Source organism: Jaculus jaculus, chromosome 1 (assembly GCF_020740685.1).
Source record: "Jaculus jaculus isolate mJacJac1 chromosome 1, mJacJac1.mat.Y.cur, whole genome shotgun sequence".
Classification (NCBI taxonomy): Eukaryota; Metazoa; Chordata; class Mammalia; order Rodentia; family Dipodidae; genus Jaculus; species Jaculus jaculus.
Window position 1 is genome coordinate 102,649,470 of NC_059102.1, and position 25,941 is coordinate 102,675,410.

The 25,941-nt window shown below is 44.9% G+C and overlaps 1 protein-coding gene and 2 non-coding genes across 9 annotated transcripts in view; 1 reads left to right on the plus strand and 2 right to left on the minus strand.

Annotated features, from left to right (window-relative positions):
* Ubap2 (ubiquitin associated protein 2) overlaps positions 1 to 25,941 on the minus strand; it is a 119,082-nt gene that overhangs the window by 1,757 nt on the left and 91,384 nt on the right. For all 7 annotated transcript variants that reach the window (XM_045136456.1, XM_045136408.1, XM_045136437.1 and 4 more), the window contains 12 exons: positions 24,977 to 25,190; positions 21,910 to 22,184; positions 19,560 to 19,729; positions 18,146 to 18,359; positions 15,836 to 15,875; positions 14,796 to 14,967; positions 13,702 to 13,759; positions 4,963 to 5,149; positions 4,071 to 4,162; positions 3,742 to 3,789; positions 927 to 1,005; positions 316 to 521 (listed from right to left, as the gene is read on the minus strand). In XM_045136456.1, coding sequence (XP_044992391.1) covers positions 316 to 521; positions 927 to 1,005; positions 3,742 to 3,789; positions 4,071 to 4,162; positions 4,963 to 5,149; positions 13,702 to 13,759; positions 14,796 to 14,967; positions 15,836 to 15,875; positions 18,146 to 18,359; positions 19,560 to 19,729; positions 21,910 to 22,184; positions 24,977 to 25,190 — 1,755 coding nt within the window. The remainder of the gene's footprint in view (positions 1 to 315; positions 522 to 926; positions 1,006 to 3,741; positions 3,790 to 4,070; positions 4,163 to 4,962; positions 5,150 to 13,701; positions 13,760 to 14,795; positions 14,968 to 15,835; positions 15,876 to 18,145; positions 18,360 to 19,559; positions 19,730 to 21,909; positions 22,185 to 24,976; positions 25,191 to 25,941) is intronic.
* LOC123458339 lies at positions 1,708 to 1,810 on the plus strand. The gene has a single exon (XR_006635614.1). It is a non-coding gene; the product is annotated as a U6 spliceosomal RNA (small nuclear RNA).
* LOC123457944 lies at positions 15,567 to 15,648 on the minus strand. The gene has a single exon (XR_006635292.1). It is a non-coding gene; the product is annotated as a small nucleolar RNA SNORD121A (small nucleolar RNA).

Here is a 25,941-nt window from a genome sequence, read left to right on the forward strand (position 1 = left end):
TGTAAGAGGAAGGCATGGTGGAGGCAGCCTCTGCCTACAGGTGCAGTTACAAGCAGAACAAGTTACAAGGGAACAAGTGTGATGGACGGTGGATCTAAAGGCAGGGGGAATGTAATCTTGTCCCAGAACAGTCTTGATGACAGATGAGGCTATGTGGGTTTGTGACCCAGTCTTCTCTTGCTTCTGCTATCAGAAGCTGGAATAATGGTATGAAGGCTTCCAGGAAAAAAAAAAAAAAAAAGCAAGGAAGCAAGCAAGCTTGCTTCAACATTTCAGAAACATTGACATCAGGGGAGGAAATGCAAAGATACTCACAAACATAGTGGGCCCATACTGGAAGGCACTGGGCACGCCTGTGTAGTAGGGGAGGCCAGTGTAGCTGTAGCCAGGTGGCAGAGCAGGATTCAAAAAGGGTTGCTGCGCTGTGTGGTGGGTCTGGGATTGGCTCTGTTGTGCCTGAGCTGGTGTGGCAGGAGGCGCGGGGGACGCAGAGTCTCCTCGGCCAAATTTCGTAACATCACCTAGAAGAGGAATACTTTTTTTTTTTTTTGGGGGGTTATTGGTAGTGTTTGTTTTTTTTTTTGTTTTTCAAGGTAGCGTCTCCCTCTAGCCCAGGCTGACCTGGAATTCACTCTGTAGTCTCAGGATAGCCTTGAACTCAAGGTGATCCTCCTACCTCTGCCTCCCAAGTGCTGGGATTAAAGGCGTGTGCCACCAAGCCTAGCTAATACTGACTTGTATAAATAACCAGGGATAAAGCCAGACTGGCTCTTGCAAATAGGAACAGGTCTAACTCCCAGCTTAAGTATAGCAGCTTAAAAAGTCTCTCAAGCCCTGCTGCTCAGTTCTTCTGCACTTTCCTTCTAGCTTCCTGGGGATAGCTACAGGCCAGCACATCCCCTCGCATTCTCACCCAGTGAACCAACCTGAATATGGATTATTAGCTAGGCTCCCATCTCGGCTGGCAAGGGCTGTGGGTGCTGCAAAGGGAATTCCGTAGTAATCCTAGGAAAGACCAAGGAGGCTTATTGAACAAATGGTCTCAGCCCATCCCCAGGAAAGCAGATCAGCAGTGTCTTCAGGGTGTGCAGGTCCAGGACCCCCTGCCTTCTACTGACCACCAGGAAGACAGATGCCAGCCCTGCCACGTACACCAGCATAGCTACTGGAGGCCCAATCTCACACAGCTATTGCACACCACATGAGGATTTGACCCAGGCTGAACCAACCAAAGGACAGTAGGAAATTACACCAAACGGAACAAACCTGAGAAAGCAATTAGGAAAGAGTCTAGGAGGTTGAAAGAGGGACAGGACCCCAGGTCTAGGCCAGTCACCCCACTTCACTTTGCTCTAGCAGCACACACTAAGGACATAGGGCAGAAACAAGAGTGTGGAGACAAAAGGGTAAAACAAGGTACAGACTTCTAGAGAAGCAAAGTAACCCTTACTCGTCACCCAGGGTCTTGGACAAACTTGGTATCTAAGCAAACACAAGCCCTTAGACTGCTTTAGGTCTGAGGTCATGGCCAAACAAGAATCATCGTGGCTGGAAATGGCACACATATCCTCTGGCTGGCCACATCTCTAGGAAACCAGTAAGCACAGAACTGGGTAAAATGCATGGAGAAAGCAAAAGAGAAAGATCTGAAGGGGGAGCTTTTTTTTTTTCCACAGAAGATGAGGCAACCCAAAAAGATGGGAATTAGTGCTCACTTTGGCAGCACATATACTAACACTGGAATGATACAGAGATTAGCATGGCCTCTGCACAAGGATGAGACACAGGGAATTAGGTAGTAAAGGCTGAAGAAAAAAAAAATGACCCAAAGGGGGCTGGAGAGATGGCTTAGTAATTAAAGGCCCTTGTTTGCAAAGCCTGATAGCCTGGGTTTGACTCCCCAGCGCCCATGTAAAAGCCAGATGCAATAAGTAGCATATGAATCTAGTTTGTTTGCAGTGGCTGGAGGCCCTGGAGCACCCATTCTCTCTGTTTGCCCCTTTCTGTCTGTCTGTCTCTCAAATAAATAGGATTATTTTTTTTTTAATTTTATTTATTTATTTATTTATTTGAGAGAGACAGACACAGAGAGAAAGACAGATAGAGGGAGAGAGAGAGAATGGGCGCGCCAGGGCTTCCAGCCACTGCAAACGAACTCCAGATGCGTGCACCCCCTTGTGCATCTGGCTAACGTGGGACCTGGGGAACCGAGCCTCGAACCGGGGTCCTTAGGCTTCACAGGCAAGCGCTTAACCGCTAAGCCATCTCTCCAGCCCAATAGGATTATTTTTTAATGACCCAAAGGAAAATGAAAAGCTATGTATTTTCAATGTGGGCTCACTGTGGCTTTTCTCCAAGGCTGCCATCAGGGGGGTTGGGAAGACCTTCGGTTGGACAGCCAGCAGGCCCTGGGCTAGCCTCCGTTTCTGCAGATGACTGTAGCACATGTAGTAGCTCCCTGGTGGGACCCATACTCTGGGGGGCCTGGCACGTGGACAGGCAACACCCAGGGATACATTTAAAGGGCAGGTAAGCTCTGCAATGAGGAACATGGAAGGGAAGATGATCTCATGTGGCCTGCCAGTCTCTGATGCTATCTTGCAAGTAGCAAGCCTGCTCTTTACTATGGAAGACCCAGTACTTCATCCTTATACAGAGGGTCAGAGGAAAGGGGCAAATCTGGCCTGAGAGTGAGGTGGCAACAACCAGGAGATCCTGAGGTGAGGGCCACTGCTAGCAGATAAAGGTGAGAAGCCAGACCCAGAAGACAGTCAGCTCCTACCACTCATTCTGCCGGGGACAGAAGAACAACGCTGCTGTCACCAGCTTCTGGCATGGCTCCTCAGGTCTGAATTCTCATGCCCTCATGCTTAGCACTCCTGCCTGCTGAGCCATCTCTCCAGCCCCACTTGTGTTGTACTGTGCATTTGCTTGTTTTTTTTTTTAATTTTTTTTGGTTTATTTTTATTTACTTATTTGAGACCGACAGACAGAGAAAAAGGCGGGCGAGGGGGTGAGAATGGGCATGCCAGTGCCTCCAGCCACTGCAGACGAATTCCAGATGCATGCGACCCCTTGTGCATCTGGCTAACGTGGGACCTGGGGAATGGAGCCTCGAACCGGGGTCCTTAGGCTTCACAGGCAAGCGCTTAACCGCTAAGCCATCTCTCCAGCCCTTGCTTGTTTTTTGAGACAAGGTCTCTCAAACTCAATGAACCATTTCAATGCTGGGACTTTTTGTAAAATTTGATTTATATGAGGAGAGTCAGAGAGAGACAGTGTGTGTAGGTATGGGCACACCAGGGCCTCTTGCTGCTATAAGAGAACTCCAGAAGCCATATGCTACTTTATGCATCTGGTCCTGGGGATTCGAACCCAGACTGTCAGGCTTTGTAACCAGCCTTTAACTGCTGAGCCATCTTCCCAGCCCTGTTTTTTTTTTTCCTTTAAAGTAAATAAATAATAAATAAAATAAAAACAGGGAGATATTGAGCTATAGTTAAAACAGGGTATGGCCACCAATGTTTCTCAAATTCCGCGGGGACAAGCACTGGACACTTATCTGTCATAGCAATGAGCATAGCAAGCATATCACCACTGCAAACACTTTTTCAGGGGTAGTATTGAGGGTGTTCCGTAGGTTGAGGATCCTGAAGACCAAGCAGGGTGGCAGACAAGCCAAAAAAAGTAAAGTAACAAGAAGAGGTGGAATTGCCAAGTGCCAAATCAAATGACACTCACCATTGGCAGCCGTGACTGCAGCATCTGGAGCTCGTCATAGCCGTAGATCTGCAAAACCAGAAGGGTTTGTTAGGGATCACACTGCCCTCCGGCAAGTCGAAGCTTCTTTTGACCCCCATCCAGGGACAAGACACCTAGGAATGGCTTGGAATGGGTACTTCATGTGACTATGGAGTCACATCATGAGTCAAGGAGATACAGACAGGGAAGAGAATAGCCTCAGAGGCAGGTGCCCCAGACCCAGCCCATGACCCCTCACCAGATCCTGCCAGGTGCCAGCCCAAGGCCAGGGGAGCTGGGGCTAGCCAGGAGCTCCACCGTGTGCTCACCGGGTAGGCAGGAAGTAGTCCTCCAGGGCCCACGAGGTACTGGTTGTGCAGCAGGGGAGGCACCCCCTGAGGCAAGTTTGGGGGTGCTTTGCCTGTAGAAGAAAAAGTCAGAGTGGGGCTGCAGAAATGGCTTAGTGGTTAAGGGGCTTGCCTGCAAAGCCAAAGGACCCAGGCTCAATTCCCCAGGACCCACAAGCCAGATGCAAAAGGGGGTGTACACATCTGGAGTTCATTTGCAGCAGAATGGTGTGCCCATTCTCTCTCTCTCAAATAAATAAAGAAAAATATTTAAAGAAAAAGTCAGAGTAGAGCAGCCACTACACAAGTGAGGCTCCTGCGCTGCTCCGGGAGGAAGCCTAGGCCTGCAAGTTTTTACTGTTGATAGCACTGACCCCTGACTATGACAAGCAGCAGATCCAGTAGGATGGATGAGGATGTTTCAACGCCTGGGGGTTCTACACCCACACAGGAACCCGCCTACTTCCCAACCCAGAAGGACACACTGCACCGGGCAACATAAGCCTAAGAAACAATCTGCTTCCTCAGTGCAGAAGGGGCCTCAGGAGAGGCAGACTGAGTCAAAAGTGAGCTCTAGCAGTTTCCACAGTCTGCTGGGCCCACTAAGCCTGGGTCTGAATGACAAGCCACACACGCCAGGAATTCTGCCCCAGGGAGGACCACCTACAAAACTCCTGATTCTACCCATTCCACATAAAGCTGGCTCAATCAACACAATAGCAAAGCTGACCAAGGCAGAGCCACAATAGGTGCGCAACCTTCTGATGCCTGTATCTACCCACTATGCCCTAGCAGCTGCCACTGGGCACTGTTTTTGAGAAACCAAACGTGCACATTTGAAGGGACAAGGAAGGGTCCTGGCCACATACCATACCTGAGGTCACCAAGGATGAGGCCCTGGCACTGCTGCTGGGTGCGCTCACAGTGGTCCCGCTCAGGCAGAGGTTGCTCGCGGTGCTCATGCTCCCAGGCAGAACAACGCCCGAGGATGGGACACTTGGGGCAGAGGTCGTTACTGCTGACAAGGTGGCCGAGGAAGGGGTGTTCTCCACATTAGCGTGCTGGTAAGACAAAAGCCATGACACATGGAGCTGAGGTGGGGAAGGGGATGCTGGAAGTGGCTTTGGGCCTACACTCTTGTTTATACACACACACACACACACACATACACAATACCAACCTATTAAGTACCCTCCTCCCTTCCTTTCTCTTCCCTTTATATCTCCTTTTTTTTTTTTTGTTTATTTTATTTATTTGAGAGCAACAGATAGAGAGAATGGGCACGCCAGGGCTTCCAGCCACTGCAAACAATCTCCAGACACGTGTGCCCCCTTGTGCATCTGGCTAACGTGGTACCTGGGGAATGGAGCCTCGAACCCGGTCCTTAGGCTTCACAGGCAAGCGCTTAACCGCTAAGACATCTCTCCAGCCCTGTATCTCCTTTTTAACTCACTGTGGGGCCTACACTCTTACAGCTACATACACAGGTGACTCTAAGGCCAGATTCAGATTCAGCCATCAGTACTCAAAGTGAACAGCAACACCATTAAAACCCAGCTCTGCAACCTAAGCCACACTGCTCATGCTTTGTATCTAAAACAAGGCACAGAAAGATCAAGTGAAGTTTACATCATAAACCAACACGAACCACTTGAGTTTAAGAGGAGAACCCACCTCACAGAAAAGGAGAGGCTCAGAAGAGCTGGCGCTACACCATAAGTGGTCCAAGCCAAGACATAGTCTTGGGGATGTCTTTCTACTATGCTTCTTAGCTACTCTGGTTTGGAAGCCACAAGAGGCCATGAAGGGCCTTTATTCAACTTACTACTTGCACGCTACTAATGCCTCACCAGGACCTACCAAAAAGGACATGGCCTGCCATGATGACTTCTTAACAAGATCCACCTGGAAAGTAAAGGAACACTCCACAAGACCCTGAAGTTAAGAACCCTGCCAACAGCTGCAAGCAGGCAGGGAAAAGCTCTGCCAGACTGAAAGTGCACAGCCCGCAAAAATATAGAGACACCTGGAGAAGAATTCAAAGGACATTCAGGACCCAGGAGGAAGTGAGCCACCACCAAAGGATCTGTGGACATGCTGTTCCCACAACCTGCCCTATCCATCTAAGGAACATCCTGAAATAATTCACCAAACTGAAGAGTGCTGAACATGTGGCTTGTCCTGGGGACTACCAGGGACTCGTGCTCCTCACTACAGAACCAGGGTGGAGTAAGCCCTATCAGGAGCAAGGCAATATGCCCACCACTTAAGCCATGTTGTGGTGGCTTGACTTAGGTGTCCCCATAAACTTAGGTGTTTTGAATGCTAGGTCCCCAGCTGATAGAAATTTGGGAATGAATACCTCCTGGAGGCAGTGTATTGTTGGGGGTGGGCTTTATGGGTATTACAGCCAGTGTACCTTTGTCAGTGTTGGGTACACTCTCCCGTTGTTGTCCACCTTATTTTGGCCAGGAGGTGATGCCCACCCACTGCTCAAGCCATTGTTTTCTTCTGCCATCTTGGAGCTTCCCCAAGCCTGTAAGCCAAAATAACCCCCTTTTGTTCCCCACAAGCTGCTCTTGGTCAGGTAATTTCTGCCAGCAATGTGAACCTGACTGAAATAGCAAAGTTGGTACTGAGGAATGGTATAATTACTGCTTGAAACCTGACTGTGTGGCTTTGGCCTTTTGGAGCTGATTTTCAAGAGGAATGTGGAAGGATTTGAAACCTTGGCCTAAGAGACACTTTGCATCAAGTACAGCTTGACAAGACTATTCTGGTCAGACTTAAAAAGCCTGAATGCGGTAAGAACTAAGGACTGTGAGGAGAAAAAAAATCTTTGCCTAGACTGGATTAGAAGCAGTTTGTGTGAGACTTGCTGTTATGCCCATATCCTGAGAACTTGGGCAAGGTTGCATTGCGCAGAAATGGACTCATGTGAGCAGATGGATATGGCACAGAAAAAGTGAAATCTTTGGCCCGAAACTGCTGCCTGCTCAGTTACAATCATATGTGAGACTACATTCCTTAAGATTGGGCCACCTGACTTGCACTGGACAACAGAAAAAAAAATGCAGTCTTTTTTGTTTTGTTTTTTTCAAGGTAGAGTCTCACTCTGGCTCAGGCTGACCTGGAATTAACTATCTGGTCTCAGGGTGGCCTCGAACTCACAGCCATCCTCCTACTTCTGCCTCCCGAAGGGGGGCCTCAATATTGAAGTAGTGTCCTGTTCTTCTAAAACTGGAACTCCAGAGACTTGTTGCTGGTTAAAATTACCAGACTTGAAGCCAGGCATGATGACACACACCTTTAATCCCAGCACTCAGGAGGCAGAGGTAGAAGGTAAAGGCCAGCCTGATTTTATATATCTATATGTATGTACGTATGTATATGTATATGTATATGTATATGTATATGTATATGTATATGTATATTTTGGACTTGGAGACTTGACTGACTATAGAGTTGTTGGACTTGGAGCTACAAAGTTTGATGTTTGCCCTGTTTAAATCTTGCATTGGTTGTCTATTCCTTTGCTATGCCCAATGCCATCTTTTGCACTGTGAATGTATATTCTGTGCCACTTTTTTTTTTTTTGTAGTATTATGACTCAGTTAAAAGACCTTGGACTATAGGGATGTTTGAACATCACTGGGAGTGATCAAAACTATGGGGACTTATATCCTCCAAGGCTCAGTGACCATTACAGAAGAGGTGATGGGAAGAATATAACAGCCAAAGAAAGGGGAGGAATGCTTATAATGCTGTCTTCCAGATACAAAGTGTCTGTGATATTCATGACCTCACCAGTGTCTGATGCTACCTACACAAGACTGCTTGAAAGGGGGAAAGAATGACACCAAAATAGTTAGAAAGAAGAAGGGATTCAGAGGAGGAGCTATTTCAGAAGGGGAAAAGAGAGGGTATGTGGGAGAGGATTTTGATCATGGTATATATCTGTATGTATGTCAGTAAAAAGTTATAAAAGAACAGCACTCGGGAGGCAGAGGTAGGCCTGTTGTGAGTTCAAGACCATCCTGAGATTACACAGTGAATTCTAGATCAGCCTGGACTAGAAGGAGGGGGATAACTGAAGAGATGGCTGTTAAGGCACTTGCCTGCAAAGTCTAAGAACCCAGCTTTGATTCCCCAGTACCCACATAAACCAGATGCACAATGTGGCACATGTGTTGAGTTCATTTTCAGTGGCTGGAGACCCTGGCACACCCAGTCTATATGTCCTAACTTCTCAAAATAAGTGAATAAAATAAATAAAATTCTCCCTTCCTCTCTCAAATAAATAAAAACAATTTTTAAAAATGGTCAAAGAAATCATAGATGAATGGCTATGAGTTCAATGCTACTGTGAGAGTACATAGCAAATTTCAGGTCAGTCTGGGCTACAGAATAAGAGCCTACCTTGAAAAACGGGGGGGGGGGGGGGGGGATGGGTAAAAGTGCTATGGAATGCTATCTTCCAACTATAGCATATCCTTTCACTCAAACTCACAGCAGCTGTGGTTAACTGCAGAAGCTCTGCACAAGATTGAACCTGTGGATACTATTAAGGATAGGAGGGGCTTGTGAGGCCCCACCTACTTTTTTTTTTTAATTTTTATTTTATTTATTTATTTGAGAGCGACAGACACAGAGAGAAAGACAGATAGAGGGAGAGAAAGAGAATGGACTCGCCAGGGCTTCCAGCCTCTGCAAACGAACTCCAGATGCGTGCGCCCCCTTGTGCATCTGGCTAACGTGGGACCTGGGGAACCGAGCCTCGAACCGGGGTCCTTAGGCTTCACAGGCAAGCGCTCAACCGCTAAGCCATCTCTCCAGCCCGGCCCCACCTACTTTGAGAAGCTTTTGGTAGTTAATAGTTGCTGGGGAAGGAGACATTTTTCAGTTGTACAGTCACTGGTAAATAACCCCACCTCATGCTCATGTGAAGCTCGTGAAAGCAGAAGGGTACTAGTTGGCAAGACAGAGTTCAGTGGATGTGGCGAGAAGGCAAAGGGGAATGAATGTAATCGTTCTTTCCAAAACTCATATAAGTTGTCAGAAAAAAATTCTTTAAAAGACACCACTGAAAGCCGGGCATGGTGGCGCACACCTTTAATCCCAGCACTCGGGAGGCAGAGGTAGGAGGATCACCACGAGTTCAAGGCCACCCTGAGACTACAGAGTTAATTCCAGGTCAGCCTGGACCAGAGTGAGACCCTACCTTGAAAAACCAAAAATCCACCACTGAGGGAGAGTGCTAAGGGCCATGGTGTATAGAGTACTCTCACTTCTATCATGGGAAATGGACCAAATGCAAGAGAAAATGACTGGTGCTGCATTTTTCCCTTTGATGGAGTTTCTAAAAAAATTTTTTTGTTTAGCCACTGCAAACGAGCTCCAGACATATGTACATCTGGCTAACATGGGTCCTGGAGAATTGAGCCTCGAACCAGGGTCCTTAGGCTTCACAGGCAAGCACTTAGCTAAGCCATCTCTCCCGCCCTCTCCAGCCCTTTTGATGGGACTTTTTGCTAGCCTTTAAGAAGACGGAAGAAACAGGAGATCCTTGGACAAAATCAAGCCATTAGAGACTGGAAAGCCTGTTAGTATATAAGGTTTGTTTTATTTTCTGAAGTAAGGGCTCACTCCAGCCCAAAGACCTGCACCAATTCACTTGGCAGTATAAAGCTTTTTATAACTTCTATTGTTAGTTTGACGATATGACCATTCTACCACACTGATATAGACTGTAGAACTCTTCAGACAAGGCAAATCAGGCTGTGGTAGTTTGTTATGAGCAAAGACTCCTCTATTAAGATTCAGGGAGGGAGGGAATTACCATGGGATATTTTTTTATAATCATGGAAAATGCTAATAAAAATTAAAAAATAAAAAATAAATAAATAAAAAGATTCAGAATGTGGGGGACTTCTGGTTAAGACAGCAGCGTAGGTACCACGCCAAAGCAGCCTAGGGGAGAAAACAAAAACAGCAAAATACACACTTTTTTTTTGTTATTTTTATTTATTTATTTGAGAGCGACAGACATAGAGAGAAAGACAGATAGAGGGAGAGAGAGAGAATGGGCGCGCCAGGGCTTCCAGCCTCTGCAAACGAACTCCAGACACGTGCGCCCCCTTGTGCATCTGGCTAACGTGGGACCTGGGGAACCGAGCCTCGAACCGGGGTCCTTAGGCTTCACAGGCAAGCGCTTAACCGCTAAGCCATCTCTCCAGCCCAAAATACACACTTTTACTAAAAAGGAAGGTGTGTAAGAAACTAGAACAGCAGCAGAGAAGCAGGAGAGATCCAGAGCATCCAGAGCCCACACAGGCATGCCGAAGCGGATCCAGCAGAAGCAGCACCAGGTCCATGGGGCCACAGCAGCCAGGCTTGGCTTGAGCCTCAGGAAAAGCCAGGCAAGGGGATTTTCCACTCACACCAGAGCTCTTCACAAACTCAAGAAACGTGAAGGGAGAACGGCAGTGAACAACGGAGGAGCAAATCACGAGGTAGAGGATCACATGGACCAGCGAGAGAACTAGAGCCTCCCCTCCCCCACCGCCAGTGCCCAGCTGCAGCGAACAGAGCAGTGGTCCAGCGATCCAGCCAGCCTACTTGAACCCACAGTGCACCAAAGAGGGACCCAAGCAGGAGCGCAGCATAACTGAGACCAAAATCATCCCAAAAGGTAATTAGGATTATACAGGTCAGTACCCGCCTAATAAACCTGGTATATAGGCGTGAACCAGGAGTGCCAATTACACCTTCCATATCAGGATAAATGGATGGTCAGATTTGCCATTCTTAAATAAGCTATATTTTGGGCTCGTTTTTGTTGCTTCTTGATTTATAGTGGCTTTGTTTCCTCTTCCATATACATTAGGGAAGGGTCTCACTTCGTCACAAGCTGACTTGAAACCCTCAACACACCAGAAATCTTAACCTCCTTGTTGATAAGAGGATCTGGTTGTCATAATACCTACTCTTGCATAAATACTTTGTGCTGTTTTTCATTGAAAGTGTACATTGTTTAATTAAATTTTGGAATCCATCTGTATTTGGTTCCACTCAGCCTACTTGAAAATTCTCATAGCAGGCAAAACCAACACCTAGGGCCACTTTTGTAGATACTCTGAGAGTCCTGAGAGCCACACCTAGCACCTTAAGCTCCTATCCTGAAGATTTATAACATCATCTAATACCTCTAATAATACCCAGCTAACTAGAAAATACAAGCATTAAATTAATCCAAGATGCAAAAATAAATATACTGTAACACAAGAAATATCAAAAGTCAAGATAACATAAATATACCAAAAAGTATTAATGCATCAGAAATGACCTCCAGTGAGAACAAGTTAGGAAATGCCTAAGATTTCAAAAGAATCATTATATTTTTAAAGAAGAAATCAAAGGAATAAAAGAGGAAATCAAAGGAATCAAAGATGACACAGGACACTAATTTAGTGAAATAAAAAGGTCAATACTAGACATAAATAAGGAAATAGAAATAATAAAGAAAAACCAGTTAGAATTAATAGCAATAAAGAACACAGGTGGCAGAAAGAATGTAAGAGCCAAAGGAAGGGTAGGACTCCTTACAACGTGCTCCCCCAGACACAAAATGTCCTGGATATCCATGACCCTACAGTGCCTGACACTACCACACAAGACCATCGTAAGAGTAGGAAAAGATCATGACATCAAAATAAGAGAGATTGATTGAGATGGGGAGGGGATATGATGGAGAATGAAGTTTCAAAGGGGAAAGTGGAGGGAGGGAGGGTATTACCATGGGATATTTTTTAAAATCATGGAAGTTAAAAATTTGGAGAAAAAAAGAAAAGATTCAGAATGTGCAGGTCCCAAGAGAAAAGTACTGGACTCCCAACAAAGGACCTGGAGGCCACCCTTTGGCAATTATGGTGAGAGTAGTTCATAGCTCCCACAGCCAGAAGCAGAGGCACATGTTACCTATGTGGGGGGGGAGGGGTGGATTCAAAAGAGAGAATGCAGGGCCTTCTGCCACTGCAAATGAATTCCAGAAATATTTTCCACTTTGTGCATCTATCTGGCTTTACATGGGTACTGGAGAATAAAACCTAGGCTATCAGGTTTGCAAGCAAGTGCATTTAATCGCTGAGCTATCTCTTCAACCTGGTTTGTTTTATGATAAAAGATTTGACTTGGCTTGGGCATGGGGTTACATGCCTTTAATCCCAGCACTTGGGAGGCTGGGGTAGAAGAATTACTTTGAGTTGGGAAACCAGCCTGGGACTACAGAGTGAGTTCCAGGTCAACCTGGGATAGAGTGAGACCCTACCTTGAAAAAATAAAAGGAAGGAATGGCCGCTTTACTACCACCTCACTTTGGAATTGAGGTGATCCCTTCCTCAAAGAAAACAATATCATCACTTTCGTTCCTCTCCCACTGGTCTCCATCCAGATCCTCCCTACTTGTGGATCTGTAATTCCTACTTGCCTGAAGCCTCTATTACCTAGAAGTGGAACACTGTTGTTTTGTCCAAGTATCTTCTATCCACCCAATAGTATGCTACTCCCAACTTTTCATTAAGAATGTCCTACAACTCACTTTCTTTCCATTTTGCAACCATTCCTTCCTCAATCCACCATCTGGCCGAAGCCATACTTCTTAAAAACATGTTCCCAATTCCACAACTCACCCAACTCACGTGTGTTCCATAACTGCCCTCTACTCTAGGGTTACTCTCTGGTATATGAGGGCGCTTCCTAGATGACACCTCCACTTTGGCTCTCTCCTGGCCTGGCTTCCTTGCCCGCAGCACAATTCTACTTCCATTTTGTCCTTCTAACCTCCCAGACATCCTTCTTCCAACTGTCCACCAACCAGCAGAGGAAACGGCATGGGAATAGATCAAATAGGATACTTTATGCCTTCCTCTAGCAAAATCCTCATGATACCAACATAGCAGAATGCAATTATACTGTATGAGAAAGACTAAGGACGATCAGCCTCAGAAAGATGTATATACAGGTGCTCCTAGCAGAAGGCAGTTTCTCACACAGGTGCATCCTTCCCTACAAGAACTTTCTCGACCTCAAGGAGTAAAGAACAATGATCTCTTTTTATTTGTGTGTATGTGTAAAGACATGCCACGACCTACAAATAGACATCAGAAACTTTTGCCACTTTTTGTGTCTGGTTTATGTGCATGGCTTGCGAATTGATCCTAAGCCAGAAGGCTTTGCTAGCAATGTCTTTATCGCTGAGCCCTCCCCACAACCCTAGACCAAAGCTCTTGACTCAAAATGTGTTTAAATGGAGCTGAGGTTGAAGTAAGCAATGAGCCTATTTTGCTACAGGAAACATTTAAATGCTTCAACACAAAAAGGCTCATAAAATAAAACTGCCCATGTTGATTATCAAAATTTCCTATAAGAAAAAGGGAACACACCCAGTTTGGGGGAGCAAGCTCACCAGTGACCTCCTGTGCAAGTGCCCAAGAATCTAAGGCACTAAAGCCAACAGATTCCAGATCATCTCATTCCTTCAAAATTAGCAAGCTTCACTTCCCAAGTGCACATGGAAAGGTGCAGGTGTGCTGAGCAGGAAGAGGTGGGCACTTACAGTGTGTGGCGTGCTTGAGGACCGTGCAGCATGTGCAGAGGAGAGGTTGCTCTGGTGGCTGGAGAGGGAACCAGAAGACAAAAAAGAGCATCACGTGTCCAACCAAACAACTTTTTCCAAAGTAGCAAGGCCTACTTGATTGGAGGGGGTTGTCCCTGGGGAAGCCTGAGCACCGGCCCTCATGCCCTCAGAATACAGGAGCAGGATCTTCCTGGTGGTTAAAATGACTCTAACAGGTCATTCACCATGAGATCTGATACACGGGCATTCTGAAAACTACAACCCTTTTTGTTATTTTGACTATAAAAAGAGAAACTGGAATTGTACTATGGACACTACCATTCCTGGAAAGTTCATATTATTTATTGAGAGTCAAGAAAGGTTCTAAATGTTCTTCATATTTTTGAATCAGAACCTCAGTTCTCATTAAACAAAGAATTCAAATCAATTATTTTTGCTCCTCACTGTAAGGTTCTAAAACTCTACACAGAAAATATGGGTAACACGCAAACCTATTTGCCTACAACTGTTCTAATAATTTGATCTCTAGAGCCATGACAAGTATAAATCAGATAATTGCTCAGAAATCCAACGTCTTTTTTTTAAAAAAAATCACAGTAGGGTCTCACTCTAGCCCAGGCTGACCTGGAATTCACTATGTAGTCTCAGGGTAGCCTTGAACTCACAGTGATCTTCCTACCTCTGCCTCCCAGTGCTGGGATTAAAGGTGTGCGCCACCACATCCAGTTCCAACATCATTTTTATTCCACATTAATGTGACATGGGCAGGAAACTAGAAATAGGCAAGGTTCACAACACCTGCCTGAGGGCCAAGAAGAGTAGCAGGAACCCATGGCCCCACTGCTTCCCAGGAGACCCAGTACTCAGCCAACACAGGGGGCAGAAGGGGTCAAAGCTCTCACATCTATAAGTCATGAGACCTGACCGGCACAAAAGCTAAGAAAGAATATTAATGTAAAGCTAAAGAGTGCACGTGAAAGGTATGTGGTTTTGTTCATGGGCACAACCTAGGACAGAGCTCCAGGTCTTTGGTCCAATCCACTTCTTACTCTGGGCCCACATTTTCCCCATACCTGCTAAGCTGAGAGAGGGGGCTGCTGGACAGGTCACCAGCCTGGGACAAGGAGGGCAAAGTGGCAGTGTGCTGGGATGCAGAGGGTAGAAGAGCAGTGCAGGAAGTGGTGCTGGGCAGGGAGCCCACAGATGGAGGATCTGTTGTCTTTGGAGCTGGAACGGATGAAGTATCTGTAAGAAACGTTATCTGTTTAGCAATCTTGAGTACTAAAAACACACTCTATCTTGTAAACGTTGGGTGAGATACATACAGAAGTTGTTCCTAGGAAATGCCCAAACATGCCACTAGAGGGCCCCATTTCTCTCAGACAGGACTACCAATCAATGTATGAAAGTTGGGCAAGAGTCAAAGAGCAGGAAATGACACCTTTAAATAATAAACTGTCCATATGTGGACATATTTCTGTCCACAGAAACCTAACCCTCAGTAGCACCCAGAAAGGAAAGGGGGTGCTGAGACTGATGTGTATATAGTGAGGCACAAGCCTCCCAAGGTTCAGCAAGGGAGAGTGAAGAATGAATGGGCAAGATAACCCTGAACATGTCTGTCCGCTTGGTACCAGTGCAGGGGGGGACTGGCAGCTTGTGGCCAGGCCAGGAAAGGTGAGATAGGGAACTCAGTGTATACAAGACGAAGAGGTCTGTACACCTAAAATCTTCAGGAAGAATACACCCCCACTTCCTAGTTAAGAACTTCACCATATAAATCTCAGAGCAAAAAGGGAAGATGTTTAGGCAAAGAAAGGACATTGACACAATCAATTCACTTTATGGAAAAGACTCAGCTTCACTGCTGTCCACACATCCAGCTCAGATATGTGCTTGGAAGTAAAACATCATTGTCTTTTCCTGATAGGATAGAGAAACCACCTTTCCCCTTGTGTAGAACTGACTCCCTCTCTAACAGACCAGGACAGGTAAGCATGCAGCTAGGTCAACTCTCTCTTTCACTTTTAGTTGAAGGAGGTTGGGCACAAAGGGTCTCATGTAACCCAGGATGGCCCCTAACTTCATATGAACAATTAACTAATACACTTACTGTCCAGTGAGTGCTGACTTCGACTACCACCATGTCCATTCTACAAGGAATAGAGAAGAGAAGGTTAAACCCAGAAAATACTAAGACAACTACATGAATTTCTTTTTTTTTTTTTTTTACATGAATTTCTATTTGGGCTAAATGCATAAAAGTATAGATTAACAATGGAACAGTTATCTGTTTTATTCTAATTTTTTTCTTAAAGCAGGGCCTCACTCAAGCCCAGACTGGCCTGAACTCACTATGTAGCTCAGGCTGGCCTCATACATACTCATGGTTGTTCTCCTTCAGCTTATCAAGTGCTGGGATTAAAGGCATGCATCACCACACCTGCCTTTTCTTGCTAGCTTTACTGGAACTTCTTTTCTTTTCCTTTCTCTCTTTCTCTCTCTCTTTATTTTTTTCCATTTTTTTGAGGTAGGGTCTTGCTCTAGCCCAGGCTGACTTGGAATTAACCATGTAATCTCAGGGTGGCCTTGAACTCATGGCAATCCTCCTACATCTGCCTCCCGAGTAATGGGATGTTAGGCGTGTGCCACTATGCCCAGCTTTTATTGGAATTTGTTGAGGTTCATTCAAACTAGATGATTTTAAGTTCTGTATTTTTGAAGACCACACTGTCATCACCCACTCTCTACTTATATGTTTCAGACAAGTCAGTTTCCAAGGTCATGTCTTGTTTTATTTGAGGCTGTTTTGGCTAATTTTGGTAATTTCTGGTACAGGAATTTTTTTTTTTTTTTTTTTTTTTGGTTTTTCGAGGTAGGGTCTCACTCTAGCCCAGGCTGACCTGGAATTCACTATGGAGTCTCAGGGTGGCCTCGAACTCATGGTGATCCTCCTACCTCTGCCTCCCGAGTGCTGGGATTAAAGGCGTGCGCCACCACGCCCGGCTGGGAATTGTTTTTTGTTCTCCCCGTAATTTCAATGACAGTATCTGCAGGAGACTGGAAAGTATTTAGTGATATAAGTATAATGAAACTTTATATTCCTTAAACAGTTAAATAGCTTAATAATTGTCTTACGATTATTTTCATTGCTTCCTGTTTCTTTAGTAGATCCCCAAATACTAAGTTTAGGCTTCAAAACTACCCATGCCTTGAGGTTTAATGGACTTTGTTGTATTGCCTCTATAAGTATGCATGTATGTACCCAGGATTGATCTATACAAGCTAATTTTGGAAACAGGAGGGGTGGGGAGGCCAGCTGTATGACAGATTCAAAACCTACACCGGGCTAGGCGTGGTGGTGCACGACTTTAATCTCAGTACTTGGGAGGCAGAGGTAAGAGGATCGTGGGGAGTTCCAGGCAACCCTGAGACTCTACGGTGAATATTAAGTCAGCCTGAGCTTGAGTGAAACACTACTTTGAAAAGCCAAAACCAAAAAAAAAAAAAAAAAACAAAACCCTACACCGGTGCTATAGAGATGGCTCAGCAAATAAGTGAGTTTCCTGTAACAAGCCTGAAGGCCTGAAAGCACCCTGAGTTTGAGTCTCAAGATACCACATAAACAAGTGAGTATGACCACCTGTGCTTGGAACCCCACCACAACAAAGGGGAACAGATACCAGGGTATCAGCCAGATTCCTAAAAGAAGTAAACAAACCAGCAAGTTTCACTATCAGTGAAGTGACTCAAGTGACAACAGGGAGAACAATGGAGTGGGCCACTCAACATTAAGCTCCATTCCACCCCTGTACAGGCAAGCCCATGGGGTGTCACAAGGGTACATGCATGTGCATATACCACACACTTACACAAGCAAAACAAGAAACCACACAAATCCAGGTGCTCTCTCTCCTATGCAGCGGGTGACACCCCATCCCAATTTCTTGCATGGGTTCTACACATTACCAAACAGCTAACATCTGGGCATGTCAAAGTAGACAAAATAAATGTTGTGGCTCCTCTACACAAAGATGCTGAACATCACCTGGTTTACCTGTTTAAGAATAAGAGGGGCCAGGCGTGGTGGCGCACACCTTTACTACCAGCACTCAGGAGGCAGAGGTAGGAGGATCGCTGTTAGTTTGAGGTCACCGTGAGACTACATAGTGAATTCCAGGTCAGTGTGAGCCAGGGTGAAATTCCCTTAAAACAAGAGTAAGAGAGCGGACTAGGGATGTAGTCCAGAACTACACTGAGACCATGTAAGGAGGGAGGGAAGGAAGCCTATTTCAACAAAACTCAATGAACTACAAGGATTCTAGTCAAAATAAAAACTTATCCAAAAAGCACAACTGGCCAAACCACACCCTAATTTCTATGTATGATGTCCTGTAAGAAGAGACCAGGAAGCAGCACTTACTGTGATGGTACTTGGAGCTGAGGCCGGTGGACTCACAGAGCTTTGGTATGCGATCCTGGTGTGCACAGAACTCTGGTCATAGGAGGAAGACGTTGTTACTGGACTAGTGGAACTCAAGGATGAGCTGGTCAGACTGGAGGAGGTAATAACTGAAGTTGTGTAGGTGGAGTTCTGCACAGCACTGGTCATCGGTAAAGAGGTATTCAAAGGATCACTAAAAAGAGTAAAAGATGGGCTAGAGAGATGGCTCAGCAGTTAAAGGCACCTGATTGCAAAGCCTGATGGTCCAGGTTCTATTCCCTAGTATCCGTATAAAACCAGGTGCACAAAGTGGCAAATGTGTTTGGAATTTGTTTGCTTGCAGTGGCAAGAGGTCCTGCATTCTCTCTTTCTATCTGCCTTTCTCTCTTTCAAATAAATAAAATGAAATATCATGGACTGGAGAGATGGCTCAGTGGCTAAAGGCACTTGTATTCAAAGCCTGATGGCCCTGGTTTGATTCTCCAGTACCTCAACTCCTCTGTGTTGTCTTACTGTCTGTCTCAAGTAAAAATACATAAAAGAAAAATTTTAGAGCTGGAGAGAAATATGGCTTTGTGGTTAAGGCGCTTGCCTGTGAAACCTATGGACTCAGGTTTGATTCCTCAGCACCCCAGTAAAGTCAGATGTACAAAGTAGTGCATGTGTCTGGAGTACAAATAAATACACAAAGGAACAAAAAAGTTTTAAAGAAATTTTAAAGGGTAAAAGATGTTAGAGTCCATTAGTTTTGTCTGACACAGCATCACTGACATGAACATGTCATCAGTTTGTCATGCTCTAAATTAAATATACATGCAGGGCTGGAGAGATGGCTTAGCAGTTAAGCGCTTGCCTATGAAGTCTAAGGACCCTGGTCTGAGGCTTGATTTCCCAGGACCCAAGTTAGCCAGATGCACAAGGGGGCGCACACATCTGGAATTCGTTTGCAGTGGCTGGAGGCCCTGGCGTGCCCACTCTCCTCTCTCTGCCTCTTCCTCTCTGTTTGCCACACTCAAATAAATAAATAAAAATAAACAACAAAAAAAGTAAAAATGAAGGCTGGGGGAATGGTTTAGAAGTTAAGGTGTTTGCTTGCAAAGCCTAAGGACCCCAGTTCGATTCTCCAGGACCCACATAAGCCTGATGCACAAGGGGCACATGAGTCTGGAGTTTGTTTGCAGTGGCTGGAGGCCCTGGCATGCCCATTCTCTCTCTTTCTATATGCTTCTTCCCCCCTCCCTCTCAAATAACGTATTTTTTAAAAAAGTACAAATGACTAGGTGTCTCCCATGAGAGCACACTCCCAAGAATATCAACAGTTATCAATGAAAACAAAATAAAATACCAAAAAGCTAAATTCAGACAAAAAATGACAAGTGCAAAATTTTAATACCTTAAAGACTTCGGATACAAACTGATGGGAATCTGGTTACTATCTTCACTGGCTGAAGCTGATCCAAACTCAGAGAGACAGGGTTCTGATCCAAATTCCAGGGCCCCAAACTGAACATTTAATCCTGTGACATCTGCTGAACCAGGCATTTCCACTGCAGAAGCTGGAGTCTAGGAAAGCAAAGCTGTCATGTCAGGACAGAGGTCAGGGCTCAAGTCTTAAGTCTCAAAGGTTCATACCAGACTCAATCAAGCAACCACGTTCCCCAGGCTACACTGACAGAAACAAGTGAGAAACAGAAAGACTTTTGAAAAGGGAGGGTAGGGCCGGGGAGATGTTGTAGCGAGTAGGTAAAGTACTTCCAAGAGGCTCTGATTTCAGATCAACAGAACCCACATAAAATTCTGGGCTCAGTGGTATGTCACAAAGTATGACTGTAACCCCAAGACTGGGGAAAGAAACAAAGACAAGAGGATCCATAAAGGCTTGCTGGCTAGCTAATATAGTTGAATTGGTGAGCTCTAGATTTAGAGCAAGACCCTGCCTCAAAGAATAAGGTAGAGGGCTGAAGAGATGGCTTAAAGGTTAAGCGCTTGCCTGTGAAGCCTAAGCACCCTGGTTGGAGGCTTGATTCCCCAGTACCCACACTAGCCAGACGCACAAGGGGCGCAAGCACCTGGAGATCGTTTCCAGTGGCGGGAAGCCCTGGTGCACCCATTCTCTCTCTCTCAAATAAAGTTTAAAAAATAATAATAAGGTAGAGTCAGCATTGGTGACTCCCAGCACTAGGGAGGCTGAGGTAGAAGAATCACTATGCATGGCCAACCTGGTTTACAATGAAACCCTGCTTCAAAATAATAATGTTGGGCTGGAGAGATGGCTTAGCGGTTAAGCGCTTGCCTATGAAGCCTAAGGACCTTGAGGCTCATTTCCCCAGAACCCACGTTAGCCAGATGCACAAGGGGGCGCATGCGTCTGGAGTTCGTTTGCAGTGGCTGGAAGCCCTGGCGCACCCATTCCCTCTCTATTTGTCTCTTTCTCTCCCTCTCTCTGTCACTTTCAAATAAATAAATAAATGAACAAAAAAAATTAAAAAAAAATAATAGTGTTAATAAGGTTGAAAGCAACTAAGTATACCCACTGTCAACCTCTGACCTTGACAAGTACCCACACACATGTGTGCCTATACACATAAGAAAAAGAAGCATATGGGCTGGGGAGATGGCTTAGCGGTTAAGGTGCTTGCCTGCAAAGCCAAAGGACCTAGGTTCGATACCTCAGGACACACAAAAGCCAGAGGCACAAGGTGGAACATGCATCTGGAGTTCGTTTGTAGCTGCTGGAGACCCTGGCATGCCCATTCTCTCTCTGTTTCTCTCGGGGGAAAAAAAAATTAAGAAAAGGAGGCATATATACATGTATATACCACATATACTTCTAGAAGATAAAATAGTTATCAATAAAAATTAAAATAAGCCAGGTGTGATGGTACTCCAAGCACTTGGGAGGCAGAGGTAGGAAGTTCACCATAAATTTGAGGCCAACCTGAGACTACATAGTGAATTCCAGGTCAATCTGGGTTTAAAACCCTACCTCAAGGCAAGCATTGAGATGGTTTAGCAGTTAAGGCACTTGCCTGTGAAACCTAAGGACCCAGGTTTGATCCCCCAGTGCCCATGAAAGCCAGATGTACAAGGTTGTTCATACATCTGGAGTTTGTGTGCAGTGGATAGAGGCCATGGAGCACCCATTCTCTCTCTCATAAATAAATAAAATTTAATAAGCCAGGCACGATGGCACACACCTTTAATCCCAGCACTTGGGAGACAGAGGTAGGAGGATCACCATGAGTTCAAGGCCAGCCTGTGGTAGAGTGTGACCCTACCTCAAAAATAAAATAAAATAAAATGTGAGGGGAAAGGACCAAACGAAGATTAATTTTTTAAGATTATTATAAGAAAACGGTCCATATTCTTGCCAGCAAATGGAAGTGGAGTCATGGTAGTAGCTAGATGAGGGAAGAGAGTTGGCACTAAGCTGACTATTTTCAGAAATACACCAATTATAAAAGCATTTCCTCGTCAAGGAAACATACACATCCTCTAACATTGGGTACAGACAAGAAGACAATACTTTAAGCTAGATCCTAAAGTCTGTACCAGAATTAAAAGTTCCTGGCTCTAGCATAAATTCACTTCCTGTAATACCAGCCCACTAAGGCATACATGGCCAAATTCTCATAAAGCATGTGCTTGAGAGCACAGTATCACAGTAACTATGACTTAGTATCCCACTGCTTCAGCTAGATGGTAAATAATTTTTTCAGGACTTTGAATGAATGAATGCTCACCTTAGAAGCTGGAGGTATCCGCCGCTTAGGGAGTTTGATGTGTTTGGGCTGCAGTTGGTGGGAAGATGCAGCAATATTTTCAACAGCCATGTGAGGAAGCTGCAAAAGTTTATTCACAGTGGAGGTACCATCGCCAGGTGCTGACTCTCGGTGTTTTGCCTGGGAAGGAAAGGACTCCAAACCAGGAGGGGGAACACTGACTGCCTGAGTCTGGTGCTGCTGTCGCTGGCTCAACTGGCTAAGAACTGGAGATGGCTCAGGCTGAGATTTGAAATCTATGAAATAAAAAAAAAAGCACTATTTAATAATCCTGCAACAAGAGTTTTGACTTTCTTATTCCTTCACTGTTATGAAAGTTTTTATCATTACCAGCTTCTCACAATCTTCTATCAAGAAAGGGAAGGGGAGAGGAAAAGGGAAGGGCAGAGGGAGAGAGGGAAGGAAAAATGTTTAGTTGATAACTGAAAAGGGATGCCCGATAGGTTTGCTCCTTATTTCCTCTGCAGAGAAGACATATAGTTTAACATTAAGCATATGGAGTAGGGACCACCACTGAAGTACTAAACACATCTATCAATATAGACCTAGCTAACAGAGAAGTATGCTTTTATTAATATTGCATATATTTTTTGCACATGTGTGGAGACCAAAAGAAAACTCTAGGCGTTACCCTTAATAATGCCATCCATCTCTTTTTGAGACAGGGTTTCTCACTGACCTATAGCTTACCAATTAGGCTATAGTGGCTGGCCAGCAAGTTCCAAGAGTCCTCCTTTCTCCTGTCTCCCCAGCACTAGGATTCTACATGTGTGTTGTTGGGCTGGAGAGATGCCTTAGCAGTTAAGGCACTTGCTTGCAAAGCCAAAGAACCCATGCTTGATTCCCCAGGACCCATTTAAGCCAGATGCATAAAGTTGTGCATGCATCTGGAGTTTGTTTGAAGAGGCTGGAGACCCTGATGCACCCATTCTCTCTATCTGCCTCTTTCACATAAAAATGAAATAAAAATTAAATGTGTGATGTCATGCCCAGATTTTTTATGTGAGTACTGGGGATCCAGCAGAGAGCCGCATGCTTTGCTCACTGAGCTCTCTCCCCCAGACTCCTGTACACAGCCTTTAAAAAAAGGTATTTTATTAGGGCCAGAGAGATGGCTTAGTGGTTAAGCACTTGCCTGTGAAGCCTGAGGACCCCGGTTCAAGGATTGATTCCCCAGGACCCACATTAGCCAGATGCACAAGGGGCGCACCCATCTGGAGTTCGACTGCAGTGGCTGGAGGCCCTGGCATGGCCATTCTCTCTCTATCTGCCTCTTTTTCTCTGTCACTCTCAAATAAATAAATAAAAATAAAAACAAAAAAATTTTAAAAGATATTTTACTGATTACTGTATATGACAGCTCAAGATGCTAAAAGAAATAAAAAAGATGTATGATGAATATAAATCTTTCTACCATTTTCACGCTTGCTGTACATAAGCAAATACTATACCCACTTTTTAAATTTTTAAATTTTTTTTTGTTTTTTTTTTTAATGTTTAGTTATTTATTTGAAAGTGACAACAGAGAAAGAGGCAGAGGGAGAAGAAGATGGGGAGAGAAAGAGAGAGAGAGAGAAAGAGCGCGTGCACGAGCAGGCACACCAGGGCCTCCAGCCTCTGCAAACGAACTCCAGACGCATGTGCCCCCTTGGGCATTTGGCTAACATGGGTCCTGGGGAATCGAGCCTCAAACCGGGGTCCTTAGGCTTCACAGGCAAGCGCTTAACCACTAAGCCATCTCTCCAGCCTAGCAAATAATAAAATACTTTTTAAAAATTAGAGAAGGCAAAAGTTGCCTAAATCATAGTGGACAGATTCAAAATAACAGAATGAGAAAGAATGTGGGTTCTTCTTGTTTTGTTTTGCAATGGTGGGGTTTGAAGCCACAATAGGTAAGCAAGCACTCTACCACTGAGCAACACTGCCTAGCTACATAGGGAATATAATTTATGTTTGGTTTTGTTTTATTGGGTTTTCGAGGTAGGGTCTCACTCTATCCCAGGCTGACCTGGAATTCACTATGTAGTCTCAGGGTGGCCTCGAACTCATGGCAATACTCCTACCTCTGCCTCCTGAGTGCTGGGATTAAAGGAATGCGCCCATGCCCGGCTGGGAATATAATTTAAAATATATTCTATATTTCACTTTCTGTCACCACAGCACTATAATAGAGCTCAGAAAAATTCTATCTAGGTGCTTATTCAAAGCATTGCATTGCATTCTCCTACCATACTTTTACTCATTTAGTTTTTGTTTACTTGTTTTATATTTTATTGATTTTTTTAATAATTTTTTTGTTTACTTTTATTTATTTGAGAGCAGCAGTCAGAGACAGAGGCAGATACATGAGAGAAAATGGGTACACCAGGGCCTGCAGCCTCTGCAAACAAACTCCAGATGCATGTGCCACCTTGTGCATCTGGCTTATGTGGGTCCTGGGGACTTGAGCCTTGAACCGGGGTCCTTAGGCTTCACAGGCAAGCACTTAACTGCTAAGCCATCTCTCCAGCCCTTGATTTGGTTTTTTGAGGAAGGGTGTTTGTTTTCTGAGAGGTCTCACTACAGCCCAAACAGGCCTAGAACTCATGGTGATTCTTCTGCCTCAGACTTCTGGGTACTGGGATTAAAGGTTGAGAGCTACAACACCTGCACCGCGCATTTCTTCTAGCCAGACTTTTGTTTTTTCAACATAGGGTCTCACTCTAGCCCAAGGCTGAACTGGATGGAACTCACTATGTAGTCTCAGGGTGGCCTCAAACTCAGTGATCCTCCTACCTCTGCCTCTGGAGTGCTGGGATTAAAAACATGCATCAGGCTTCAATTACTACTGTTGCTGCTAGTAACAAGAACAACACATAAACGTAGAGGCTGTACAACAGAGACAAATTACATAATTTTCAAAAATTCTACAATCATTCTAAAACAAACACCCTGAACATGTTCCACTTCAGTGTTCACAAGACAGTACCCTGCTGATTACATAACAAGTTAGTTACTAGCAAGCCAATACAGAAAAAAGTATACTTACCAAAATGATTGAGGACTGCGGACTGGGATGCTGAAGGCTTGAGGTCCCAAGAAGTACTAGTAGTTGGGGGACTGGTACTATTCTGCTGTGAACTTGATGTGGCAGTAAACTGGGTCAAACTTGGAGGTTTCAACTTGTCCAAAACCTGGGAACTGGTGATACTTCCTATTTTTGATGGTGTAAGCTCTCCAAATCCTGAGCCAAGGACGGATGACTTTAAAGGGACATAAAAGAACAAATCCTTAGCAATACAGTATTTCTACTCTAGGTTTTCTTTTATCTTTCTTCTTTGAGTCTGCTTTTTTGAAACAAGTGAAACGGGATCTTATATACCCTTGGTGGCCTGGGACTTACTATGTAAACTAGGCTAACTGCAAACTTTCCTCTGCCTTCTAAGTGCTGGGTTTACAGACATCAGCACTATACCACAGAGTACTCTAGCTGTCAAACCCTCCACAATCCTCCTACCCCTGCCTCCCAAGTGCTGGGGTTAAAGGTGTGCACCACCATGACCAGCTTGGTTTGGATTTTTGAGGTAGGCTCTGGCTCTAGCCTAGGCTGACCTGGTACCCACTATGCAGCTTCAGGCTGGCCTCAAACTCACAGTGATACTTACTCTGTTAGGATTACAGGCATGCACTACCATGCCTGGCTAGCTTTACTTTCTTTCTTTCTTTTTTTGTTTTTTGTTTTTTGAGGTAGAGTCTCACTCAAGCTCAGGATGACCTGGAATTCACTATATAGTCTCAGGGTGGCCTTGAATTCATGGAGATCCTCCAACCTCTGCCTCCCAAGTGCTGGGACTAAAGGTGTGTGCCACCATGATCAGCTTAGCTTTGCATATTTTTTTATAGTAAGTCAATACTGTTAAGTACTTAAACTTAAAAGCAAAATAAGTTTATATACACATTTGAAATGAAATACAAGGAAATCATTAATAAGAAAGATAACTTCAATCTAAGTCA